We start from the raw sequence: 13,355 nt of genomic DNA, 5'->3' as shown, positions 1-13,355 counted from the left end.
TTGACTTATTTGGCTCTATTTGTCTCTACTTGACTTATTTCATTTAGCATTATACTCTGAAGCTCCATCCATGGTGCTGCAAATGGCAAGATTAAACTGGCAATAAAACTCGTAGTTTTATTAAGGAAGAAAGGAAATTATTACAATAAAAGGTTAATGAAACCTCACCATTCTGTCCTTTTCCTAAACCTAAACGTATTTTTCCAGTATACTGAAGAAAAATCAGATGGAGGTTAAACACACTAGTTTTGGAATTTAATGCAGATTATTTCATTTAATTTTCACATGTTTACCACCTAGCAATTATTATTTCTACTTTATAAGGCTAATAGAAGTTTTTTTCTCTGCAGAGAAATAAATGGCAGAGATGGAACAGCAGCAACTCAGGCCCATTAGGCTCCAAAATGCTTTCCACTACTACATGAAAATCAGTTTTATTGCAAGCATTAGGTAAGGGCAATTTTCATCACTCTTCAAAAGTCATTACTAAAATTTGAAATGGAGACTGCTTGGCCATTGGGAGAAAAAAAAAACAAATTCATGTCTTAAGGAACACTAATAATATTTAATTTGGAATTAATTAATTTTAAAAACTAAATTGTGTCAATAGTTATTCAAATACTGAACACCTTACCTATGTATTTACTCAAAACAACTTGTGCTGCTGGGATAGCATTCATCTGAACAATGTTGTATCGGTATAGCTCTGTATCTCTGTTGCTTTTATCTTGCAATGTTGTACAGACCCAGTAAGCATAACCTATTGCTCCCTCAGTCTATAAAAAAGACAAGGTTAACAAGTAAACATAAGTTAATAAATATACCAATAAAAATTATAAACAGTAGACTTTAATACAGCAAATATCACATCTTAGTCTTCTTTAAGTCATCTGCTAAGTGTCTTCTAAATAAAGAGTCGCTATGATTCAACACAGCTAAGAGCACATTTAAATTACTTGCTCCAACCCTAAGTAGAAGAATCAAATGGGATTTAAATAAAGTGCAGAAAACAGAGAGTCACCCACTGGGTTGATTTCCTTCTTCTCAGCACCACTCTGACAGATAAAACTAACAATTACCAATCAAAAGGGTTCTAAAACACTTCCATAAATAACCAAGAAATGTTAACCAAGTCTAGTCCTTATCTCTTGTTGATTTTTTCCTAGAGTCTCAGTTTCAATTCTGCATGACTACTACATCTATTAAAATCCATGTCATTTCTTCATCAGCTTTTGAAAGATAACAGAAGACGAAAATGAGAAGTTCTTTAAAGACAGTTTATCTGTTTCTAAGACAGAATAAAGAGTAGAGAAAACTGCGGTTATTAACATCTGATACCACTTGTATCCATTTTCTCAACAAGGATAATGCTTTATTCATTAATGAATCCTGAGAATGGCCAAATTCTTACATGCATACTGAGTTCTGTAGTGTGCCTGAAAAGATCCATAGTGTCATAACTTCCAACTGTCTCTGCAATAAGAGCCTATAAAAGGAAAAAAGAGGTTCTTAATGTGTTTAAAAGGAATAAGAACAATAATAAATGAAACTATTTGGAAGAATCAAAGGTATACTAGCTATGCTTAAAAGCAGAGCTAATTTCTTTTTAAATCTTGGCTACTCTATTCCCATGGCTCAGAGGACCAGAATGACTTGTTAAATTGGCCCTTAAACTGGCAAATGCTTTCAGAATTCCATCTGCAACCAGGCAGTGGTGGAATAATCCACATAAAAATTCCTCAGAACACTGATGAAGCTGCACTATCTTCTCCCTTCCCTTTCACCCTTGATCCATTCATACTGGTATTTGTCCGCAGTAGGGTTCTTAATCATAGGATCACCTCAGATTCACCTAGATAAGCTTTTTTTTAAAGAAGGAGGTCCTTAACCCTAGATTTCTAGTTTCCACAGACCTGGGATAGAGTTTCAACATATTAATTTTTTTAAGTGCCCCAGAATTTTAAATAACATACCTATATGCCTTTAACTTTATAGACTATAAGGTCAGATTACTTTCAAACTCATCCATCTTTTATAAAAAAAAATCATGTTTTTTAAGTTATCATTATTAATATTATTTAAAAAATAATATTAGGTCTCACTTTTACTGTTACCATTTTAACTAAATCTACCAGTTAATGTCCGAAATAAATTATCTTTAAGAATAAAAAGAAATGAAATATTAAAAAAAATACTTAGGTGGCTCTAATTAGCATCCAAAATCTCCTGACCTAGAGCAGTAGTACTCAAAGTCAAGTCCCTGGACCAGCACCAGCACCTGGGAACAGTTAGAAATGCAAACTCTTGGGCCCCTTGAGTCCAATAACATACACAGAGATTAGTAGTAATGCCATTGCTCCCAGATGCTACTACAGTTCATAGAGTTACCTTTCTAACTCTGCTTGCTTCAGCAATTAACTAGAATTTGAGCCCAAAAGTCAAAAGTAGAATAAAACATATCTAAATTCTGATTAATGATTTTCTGAGATGGGTGATGCCCCTGCTATTCTCTGAACCAAAACAATCAACCACTTACTAATTCATTACAACTTCTCAACTAGGTAAGACACTGGAGGCCACTCAGGCAAGCCTCTTCTTTTTCAAGTAAGAAAAATGAAATCTAGCAGTGATATGTTAAGATAAAACAATCAGTCAGTGATGGACTCACATTCAGAACCGAATCTCCTGATTCCTATTTGTCAGTACACAAATCTAAACTTTAGGGGAGCAGAGGAAGAATACTCACAAACAAGCATCAAATCAAATATAAAGATTTTATAGAAAATGGGAAAACATAATCAAAATGATCTTTGTCAATGTTAATTTTTTTGGTAAATGTGCGTTTAAATAACAGAGTTCTGGGTTTTTTGGTCTTTTTTTTTTTTTTTTTTTTTGCATAATGTCAGACTGATGGGGCTCAAAGACCCCCACATCAAAGCTTAATCATTACAAGTTGTATGACCTTGGGCACAACACTTACAATTTCTAAACTTCAATCTCCCTATCCATGAAAAGTTAATAACCACCACCATCTCAGAGGATTGATGAACGATTACCTGAAATAATATATACAAAGAGACTAGCACAGTGACTGACACAAAGGAAGTCCTCAAATGTTACCTGTTATCATTATCATCATTGTTATTTGCATTAATAGGTTACTTATACTACTTTATAGTAGTTTATATTTATAGTTTATAGGTTGTTTATATCCTAGGATTATTAATAAACATATATATCTTACTTGTCCAATCCAGCACATTAAATAAGATGGATCAAGAGACTGAGCCATTTTGAAAGCTTCATGAGCTTGCTAGGAAAAAAAGTCAAAAAAATAACAGATGTCATTTTATTTACTTAGTATTAAATTGCTTATGTTTAAAAAGCCTAAGAGAATAAGGTAAGTCACACTTGTCAACATAACACTTACAATTCTAAGACTTCATTGTTTAAACACAACTGGCAATGTTTAAAACCATGTTTTAACCACACAGTCCTAAAAACTCCTGGGCACAACAGATCTCTCTACAGGCTTAGGGGTTCTGTTCCCAGTGAAAGGGCAATATAGGGATGCACCTCATAGTCTGCAGAATTAACCATCCATTTGCTAGCCACAAGTCTGACAGATGTAGGTACTGCCCTCTCCTGAAGCTTAAGTGGTCGGATACAAACTAACCAACAATGGGGTCTATGACACGTATCTGATAGTGGGCAAAAAAAGAATGATCAACATAAATCTGTGCTAAGCAGTCAGGAAACTTTAAAGATACCTCACTTGGACACATTAAGGTGCATGCTTATTTTTCTACTACAAACATTTATTGTTATATGCCACCTTATGCTCTTTACTCAGTAATCTGTATGTGACAGGAAACAGTCTTATTTTTCTTATGAAAAAGGAAGCTCATGGATGGCAACTGAGTTTGCTATCATAAAACTACATCCATAGCTTATTAACTAAGATCTAGCTTTGTTTAAATTTTTAAAAAATATTTTCACATATTTTAAGCCCCAAATTAATATTCTCCTTCATTCTATTTACAGTCTCCTGAAGCAATCTTTGCAGTGAGTTAATTTATCCCTGAAAATGTTACTGAAGCTATTTTAAAAGAACGATATTCAATATAATAGCTGAAACACAAAACAGTACAGATGTGCTATTATCTACAGATTTACGGAAACTTCTAAACATGACCTACTAACACGTTTCCAATTACTGTATTTCTAATTCTCTAATATATAACTGTTCAAGTATGACAAATTACATCGTGCCATATAAATGAATTAATATCACTAAAGCCCAATTGAAATCACCCAAGCATAGGTTAAACTTAAGCTGCAAGACAGTACTAATCATCCCCCTGACTTCCTCACCCTACCCTAAAAAAGCCTACACCGGGCTCCTCTTACACGTGTACAGATAAAAAGAAAAACACCCAAATAATTCATAACACAATTGTTTTAATCTTTAGATGAAAACCCAACATAATCATAAAACCAAAATTTCTTCAGTTGTATAGAAAGGAAAATAAATCTTACACATTCACTATTCACATATATAACAAACTAAATGTCATCAATTATCTAGTATATAGGAGGGCATACTGAATAGACAATAATATTCAAAGTATTTCTCCACAAGAAGCTGAGCGATTACGAAGAGGTCATATATAAAGAACATTTTTACTTTGAATGTGACAAAACAGACAACACATTTACCTCAATGTTTTCATTTGCAAGGTATAACACTCCCAAGTTGGTCCATGCAACAGCATTCTGAAAAACATATATATATATACACACAATTAGGTTCCTGCCTACATGGCAGTCTCAGAAAATTATTAACACTAAATTCTGAAGTTCTTTATCATAGACAGACACAAAAAAACACCCACAATTTGTTCTGACTGGATAGACTTGATGAAACAGTGTTGAGCAAGGGCGTAATTTCTAATACCTGAAAAACAGAATTTGATGAAACTGAACTTTATTAACTAAAACAGACAATCTTCTAAAAATATTGAAGTGTTACTCAGTTCTTACCATTGTGACATGAAACCACACCAAGAGCATTCCAGTATAAGTGATTTTTACTGTCAAGTCTCACAGCCTTTTTCAGACACTGAAAAGTTGAAAATTAGATTAATTTCTATATCTTGGAACATCAGCATTTATATCAAGATAAATGTGGTTTTATGTGAAAACACGACAGTATCTACTATATCAAAAACATCTATCAGAAAAGCATTTGGTTTTTTAAAAAGCTTATAAAAAATTTCTCAAAACCATACATGTAAAGATTTCTCCAACAACTCTTTAAGATCATTTGTATTGTTGCCTGTTTCTGCTAGATGTTGTGCTTGGCGATAATAATTAATTCCAAGATCACACCACGTATTAGATGTAGACATCAGTTTTAACGCACGACCATAACACCTATGGAAATATAAAAATAAATGTTACGTTTTGTTAAAATGTCCTAATTCAAAGTGAATGTCATTAACTAGCAATCTTTGTAAGTTACCTTCCTCCAAGATGGAGGAGCTCATTCTTCTTTAATACTTGTTTTCCTTCTTTCTGACCTAGAAGGACTCCTAAAACATTAACATTCACTTTAGATGGTGAGACAGCATACAGACTGGTACAAGCATCCCCAACTAGCTTCCAAAGGCAAGACACATCAGCTTGATGCTGCAGAGCCCTAAAAAAATAAACAGTGTGATTCTTATAAATTTTTTCCAAACAATAGGAAATTTATCTCTCTCATTACAATCTTAATTACGAATTACTTCCCTGGTTAAGTACAGTAAATGCTTTACTAAATTCTTTCTAAATGGATTACATCTTATCAACTCCCTATTAGGAAGAAGAAAGAAAGGGAGGGATGGGGAAGAACTGATTATTTTAAATGCCAGAAATTTTGCAAACATCTCTTTGGTACTCTTTCTGTTAGAAGTAGTAGAAATCACATTAAGTAAAACAATAAGTTTTCCAGGACCAATTCACCATTAATACTGAATTTTTTTTAAGTATGCTCTCTGTGTTTGTCTTTTTAAACAATAACCAAAGCAGTAAAGTTGGTAACTCTCTGACAGTTAATTATTCTAAACTCATGTTTTGGCTTGTTGATATTCAGTCAAATAAAAAAGACTGGTAAATGTATAATATATTAAATATGTTTGGTGGTCCAAAGGATTTTTACTTTCTGAGACCAAGATTACCAAAAAGCTAAATATGAAAATGTGAAAATCCATATTTATTGAAGCAAATAAGACTGAATGCACAAGCTTAAAAGAGTAAATAAAAATATTAATTATGATGATAAAGATCACTTCTTTTTAGAATGAAAAAAATCTCAGCTCTCCATTTCTCTTCAGTTTTCTCAAGATCTTATAATTAAAACATGACAATTTCACTTAAGCCGACTCTCAATAATCCGCTATCAAACAACTATGCTACTGGCAGATGGACAAGCAGATGGAACATTTCTCATAGCCTTTTCTACTAAAAAAGTCCAGCCAAAAATCATTTTCCAATATCTTCCTGAGAAATAAGATTAATTATGGCAGTCATCGCTGAAAGCCCACTGTGAGGATCAGGAGGAAGGACAACACCATTTGTAGTTCCTCTGCCTAAATATCCTAGCATATTTTCTAAAAATGACAGCATGATAGAGAGTATAATGCTAAGCGAAATAAGTCAGTCGGAGAAAGGCGAATACCATATGATCTTACTCATATGTGAAATATAAGAAACAAAACAAATGAGCAAAGAAAAAAAAAAGTGGGACAAACCAAGAAACAGACTCTTAGCTATAGAGAACAAACTGATGGTTACCAGAGGGGTGATAGGTAGGGGAATGGGGAAATAGGGGAGTTTGGGAATTAAAGAGTATGCTTATTGTGCTGAAAAAAGGTAAAATAAAATAAAAATACCTAAAAATAAAAAATAAAATTGACAGCATGAAAGAAGAAAATAGAGGGGAAAAAGAGAGAAACAAAGGCAATTTCAACAGCCTAAATTCTTATTTCCTTTAAAGTTGAATAAAAAATAAAATATCTGTAATGTGAAATAACTTCTATCACCCTTACATAAGAATTACGGTAATATGAACTTTTAAGTCTAGAAGTAAACATAAATTTGGGGATTATCACTTAACAAATTTTATAGACCTTCATATAATCGGCTGTGAATGCCACATGCTACCCAGAACAAAATTTCCCATTGTCAGAAAGGCAGTATTTGTACATCAAGTATCATCACTGAAAGGTTCACGTTTATTCTTAAATACTAGTTCAAACGAAGCATGCCCTCTTCACAATACCCTCTCCTCTTTGGGAAGATCTATATTATGTGAGACTTGAAAAGTAGCAATAAAAATCTGTGGGTGAGAAAAGGCTAAAGTTTTCTTTTCATATTTGGTTCATACTCAAAGAAAATCAATTTTGGGCAACCAAATCAACGAGAACCAGAAGAGAAGGCAAGTAGGAAAAGAAAAGAAGGGGAGCACAAGAAAGATGTCTAAAAAAAAAAATTCAAATGTATGTGTAACAGACTTTTAAAAATCATCTAACATAAATAACACTTCTATTTAGCTAGTGAATTTACAGTTCTAATAAAACACCAAATTTACTCAAATTTTTCTGATTCCCTTAATATTAGACATCACTGTTTTCCTACACAGATTCTCTCCAGAAACAATGAGATTGCTCATTTCCCCTCACCTTCAGCCCTACCAATATACCTAATAAAGGCCCTTACTATGGACTGTAACACTGATACCTTACATCCAAGCTGCCACTCCCCTGACAGACCGCTTCGTCCCTCCCACCCCTCCCTTTGCATCTAGCACGTCAGCTGCTACTAAGAGCAAGAAATGGTATCTGTTCCCTAATCCAAAAGTAATAGAACATGTATATTATAGAATTCATTGGCTAGTCCCTTTTTCTTTAGGTTTGATATTCTGCATAATGACTGCTTCATCTAACAGAATAAAGATTTTTCTAACTTTGGCTTTATTATAATTCTAAGAAAATAAACACAATGAATAATAAGAATAATACTAACCAAGTAAAATATTCCAGTGCTTTTTCTATGTAGTCTACAGCTTTTCCATCAAGATAATCGACTAGAGCTGCTTTTGCCATCATAAGATGGCATTCACCCAAACCTAAAATCAGGTTAAGTTTGCAATTATTAAAACACATACAAGAAAGACTTAGAATAAAGTTGAAAAAAACATAGTGGTGTGATATTAAAGCCACTTTCCAGAAAACAAAACTCAGTAGTATTGTATAAAAATTATCTTTAAGTACAGTCTTACATACATTTAGTATAGAAATTCAAATGGCAGGGTTCTTTTGGAGTAAACATGTACTAAAAGTGATAAAAATCTATGGGAAAGAATTTCCTTGGCTCTGGGCAAGTTACTTAACTCAAAACCTCCGCTTTAAAAATGCTACTAAATGCTTCACTCCTTCGTGTTACTATTTATTAACTATTGTGAAATAAGATTTGATCTTTTGTATTCAAAACTGGATAGGAAACTATACTGTAAAAATTAAATGAAATAGCAATTTCCTGAAGTGCCCAGTAAAGATTTGATAAATATGAATTCTTCTCTTGAGAAAAGTTTTACAAAATTAAAAAAAAAGTTTTTAAGACCTAAGTTATGTATCACTAACAACATATACTACTTCTGACTTAAACCCCAATTGTTTCATTTAAAAAGGAAAAAGAAATGAAGGACATATAATGGGCTCCAGGTTTTTTTAAGTGGTTAGGTATAATCACATAAAATTTAGATTATATGTGGACGGTGGTGTTTTACTTTATATTACCAAAAATCATTTGTTAAGGAGTAGGTATATATGGAGAAACTAAAATTAATTTAGGTAATTACAAAACAATGCAAGTTGTCCCCAAAATGCAAAAAATGAAAAAAAATCTAAGTTAAAAAGTAATTAAAAGGTACTGAGATATTCTGAAGATATAGTGAATTAATTATTAAAATATAAGAGCAGAGAAACTCTTGTTTGAGAGATCCATCAAATAGCTAACATGCTATTTGGTCTAAAAGTTAAATGTTTATCACATTACTATTTATCTACTATTACGAAACAGGATTTGATCTTTCTATATTCAAATCTATATAACAAGTCATACTATAAGAGGTCCATCAAAGAAGACACTTGCTGTTGACGAAAAAAGTCTTTTTCAGGTTATGAAATACATTTAGGAAGTTTACTCAGGATTTTATAGTCCAGTATCACAAAAGTCAAGGGGGTATTAAAAAATTACCTTTCAAAGCTGGCACATAATCTTCTTCCTTTTTAATGATCAGCTGGTATTGAGCTATCGCCTCCTTATATTTGCCTAGGATTTGCTGTATTGCTGCAACCTTAAACACACTGTATGTGGATTCTGGGTTCAGCTCACTGGCTTTTGTGAAGGATTTCAAGGCTGTCGTATAACCACCTCTGCTTAAGTATGCCTCTCCTAATGACTCCCAACAATTGAAGTCCTTTGGGTCTGCCCTTAATGCTGCCTGTAAACTAAAATTTCAGTTAATAGTAAGAGAACTAAAAGTAAAAGAACTACTTCCACATCTGAAAAGAAAATATAAAATAAATAATTCAACTGAATCACATATATCCATGGTTACTTCTATTTATAAAACTGCTATTTAAAACAGGTGTACGGGGCACCTGGGTGGCTCAGTCAGTTGAGTGACGACTCTTGATTTCAGCTCAGGTCATGATCTTGGGGTTATGGGACTGAGCCCTTTTTTGGGCTCCACACTCAGTGGGGAGTCTGCTTGAGATTCTCTATCTCTCTGCCTGTCCCCCCACCGCTCATGCACTCTCTCTCAAATAAACAAATAAATAAATCTTAAAAAAAAAATAAACCAGGTATACCTGTTCCTTTTACAACTTCAATATATTTCTTATAATTTGAATATTTTAATTCTAAGAAATTTTATTACGAATTTGGAATGAGTAAGAACAAAATGCTTTTTCAAACAAGTGCTGGCCAGAATTTTTTTCCTTGACTATCTGGAAGAATTCCAGTTTCCCACCAGAATAGGTATGTATCTCCATATGCCTCATAACAATTAATAATCCCCCACTGCTCCTTACACCAAAACAGAAATATCACAGTATTCTAGGTATTGACACAAATCAGAAATTTTATCTCGATCCAAATATACATATATATTTGTTAATGTTTTCACAAATTAGAGGAAAAAAATAACTGTGTTATAACGATTTGTTAGTTCACAAAAAAGGTACTTTCTAATCCTTTCTAGAAAGAAAATATACAAGGCTTATAATTAATTGTGATCATTCACATTTAAGTATTCATTTTAAGTTTTCAGTGTGACTGTAGTAATAAATGAAATTTATCTCTTGTAGTACAACCAAAAAACTTTATATACAGACTGAGGTCTTATAAACTTAATTAAATTGATAGAGAGATGCTATATTCTCATTACTAGGAAATGCCAAGGCTCTGTTACACTTCCTTGTAAACAGAAAGTCTTTGTTTTTTTAAATTGAAGTACAGCTGACGTACAATAGTATATTAGTTTCAGGTGTATAACATACTGATTTGAAATTTACAGACACTATGAAATGTTCACCATGATAAGTGTAGTTGATAAGTGTAGTTACCATCTATCACCAAAGTTATTACAACATGACTGACTATATTCCATATGCTGTACTTTTCACCCCTGTGACTTATTTATTTTATAATGGGAAGTCTGTACCACTTAATCCCCTTCACCTATCTCTCTTCTTATTATTATGAATTTATTATTTTTAAATATATTTTATTTATTCTTTTTTTTAAAGTAAGCTCTATGCCCAACATGGGGCTTAAACTCACAAACTTGAGATCAAGAGTCGCATGCTCCACCAACTGAGCCAGCCAGGCTCCTCTATTTCATTTATTCTTAAGTATAGTTCAAACCAAAAGACTAAAAACAAGCTGCACCACATGCATGTGAAGCTGGCAAATGTACTTCCTGCCCCAAAACAAAGCGTGTCATTGGGAGAACAACAAAGGTATCAGCCTCAGCTTTTTAACATTCTTTAAGTTTCCACTGAGAACCTATTATATGTATAACACCAGGAAGACTTCACTTCATTAGAATGGCTACCTCCTTAACAAATGGACATCATTGCGTCCATTTTTGCAATTCAGTGCCTTGCAGATAATAACAACCAATCAATTATAAATAAATTTTGCCATTTCTTCTCTCAAAATATAACCTGGATTGAGGCAACTTGTAAAGTCCACTTTGTGTATAAACAGAGTTTAATTTAAGGAACCAATATGCTAATAGTTTAAATATAATAAGGTGCCTTACTCAGCCACCGCTTGAGAATGCTGACCAGCTTTCAAATAGTATAGTCCTCGCCTGAGCCAGGCCCATTTTGCCGTTCCAGCACTTGCCTTTTGAGTTACTGTTGTTAGGATAGCTAAGGCAGTTTCCTGAAATTAAGAAAAGACTAATAATAGAGATCTCAAGTTTCAGAAAAATACAAAACACCTATGTAAAGTACCCAAACATATTTTCATTTACTGCTTCCAATTTTTTAAACTTATACTGGTATATACTCAACTACAGTTTCAAAAATAAGTGAGGAGTAATGTAATGTCTGCCAATGAAAAGAAAATTCACTCCACAAGCAGTGGCAAAAATTTTTCTATTGCCTCTACAAAGAAAAATAAAACATAATAACTTTCAGGTACACACATATAAAAATATTTCTAAGTGTTTAAGTTATTAGACATACCATCTCTTCAAGCTCCACGCTTAAGTCAACTGCTGCAGCTCCAGACTCAGCATCAGTATCATCTAATTCAAAAGCTTTCCTGTAACAGCCACGGGCTCTGTTTTTATCTCCTACCACATCTCTGTAGTAATGACCTAAATAGCAGAAGACTTTGCCCATGTATGTATCCAGTCTGGCAGCCTTTGAAATAAAGATTGGTAGCAACACAATATTAAAGTTTGTGTGGTTCTCTTTAAAAACACAAAAAATAAAAACACAGGTTAAAAGAAAAATGGAACACTTTTGTTAAACATAGAAAAATATGCCAACACATCCCTTAATGTAAGATTTAAAGCAACAAAAAAGATGGTTGTCACTGCTTATAGAATGCAAACAAGTGTAAAAATATTATTTCTTTGTTAAAAAGAAATGTGAAATTAGAGTTATTACATTAACCTTCTTTCATGCATCAAAATAAGAATGTAAGACTTTTAGATCTACAACATCTAAAATATAAGAAATTAAACATCTAGAAGTATATATGCACATAATATTACAGTGGAAATTACCTAAAAACAATGTATTTCTCCAGAGATAATTATGTATCATCTTCTATAATGTGTGTTTCTGAAATAAGTAACTTTTACATTTTTTATTTTCTCCTTGAAAACCCACATAACATTCTCACAAAACCTAATGCGTGAGAGATGAAACACCAAAAAAAGTTCAGTTAAAAAAAACAAAAACAAAAACCAGTTTGGGGTGCCTGGGTGCCACAGTCAGTTAAGCGTCCTACTCCTGGTTTCAGCTCAGATCATGATCTCACAGTTGTGAGACAGAGGCCCGCACTGGACTCAGTACTCAGTGTGGAGTCTGCTTGAGATTCTCTCTCTCCCTCTCCCTCTGCCCCTCCCACTCATGCTCTTGTTCTCTCTAAAATAAATAAATTAAAAATAAATGAATAAAACAGTTCAGAGAACAGTAATTTGAAATACCTAACTTATATGATTATTATTTATGATTTTATTACAAATCCATTTCAACTAAGAATTGAATAGCATTTGTTTTACCTTTAGAAAGTGGGTAAGAGCCTTTGTTTTATCTTTCCTTGTTTCTTCATCCATGAACCAATATGTTAACCCAAGGTGGTAATGATATTCAGCAACTTCAGCATCTTTCTCAAGAGCTCTCTGAAAACTAAGTCACCAAAGGAAAGTAAAAAGATACATAGAACACACACACACGCACACGCACGCACAGGCACACACACACACACACGCACACAATGTAGGAAATTCCCTGTTGGGACAAAGTTTGAGTGATTCAAAAATGCTAAATCAGAAGTAAGTTATTACTTTAGAATTTAGATTATAATGAGAAAAAATATTATTTGAAGAGGAGCTTATAAAAGCACAGTGGCCTTTTAGCTTTACCAATGTGCTAAGCATTTAGAAGGACACATCAAACACTGTATCTACTCACTGACCATTATGATCAGCTAGTTAAATTTCATACCCATGATAGAATTTTCTTACAGATACTGTGCTACATGTTAAACACATTTCTTAAAGA

General features: G+C 33.0%; 1 protein-coding gene across 4 annotated transcripts in view; it reads right to left on the bottom strand.

The window, feature by feature from the left end:
* The window catches only part of SKIC3 (SKI3 subunit of superkiller complex), an 80,279-nt gene that overhangs the window by 38,747 nt on the left and 28,177 nt on the right, over window positions 1-13,355 (bottom strand). For all 4 annotated transcript variants that reach the window (XM_087861969.1, XM_045796257.2, XM_045796255.2 and 1 more), the window contains 13 exons: window positions 12,854-12,980; window positions 11,805-11,984; window positions 11,375-11,499; window positions 9,301-9,554; window positions 8,068-8,170; window positions 5,525-5,701; window positions 5,292-5,436; window positions 5,044-5,122; window positions 4,896-4,957; window positions 4,720-4,776; window positions 3,245-3,313; window positions 1,412-1,486; window positions 635-776 (listed from right to left, as the gene is read on the bottom strand). In XM_087861969.1, the coding sequence (XP_087718095.1) occupies window positions 635-776; window positions 1,412-1,486; window positions 3,245-3,313; window positions 4,720-4,776; window positions 4,896-4,957; window positions 5,044-5,122; window positions 5,292-5,436; window positions 5,525-5,701; window positions 8,068-8,170; window positions 9,301-9,554; window positions 11,375-11,499; window positions 11,805-11,984; window positions 12,854-12,980 (1,595 nt within the window). The remainder of the gene's footprint in view (window positions 1-634; window positions 777-1,411; window positions 1,487-3,244; window positions 3,314-4,719; window positions 4,777-4,895; window positions 4,958-5,043; window positions 5,123-5,291; window positions 5,437-5,524; window positions 5,702-8,067; window positions 8,171-9,300; window positions 9,555-11,374; window positions 11,500-11,804; window positions 11,985-12,853; window positions 12,981-13,355) is intronic.

This window comes from Ursus americanus, chromosome 5, assembly GCF_024610735.1.
Source record: "Ursus americanus isolate L20-20 chromosome 5, mUrsAme1.1.p, whole genome shotgun sequence".
Lineage (NCBI taxonomy): Eukaryota > Metazoa > Chordata > Mammalia > Carnivora > Ursidae > Ursus > Ursus americanus.
The sequence above is the reverse complement of the archived record's forward strand: the minus strand, read 5'-3'. Positions and strand labels throughout refer to the sequence as shown.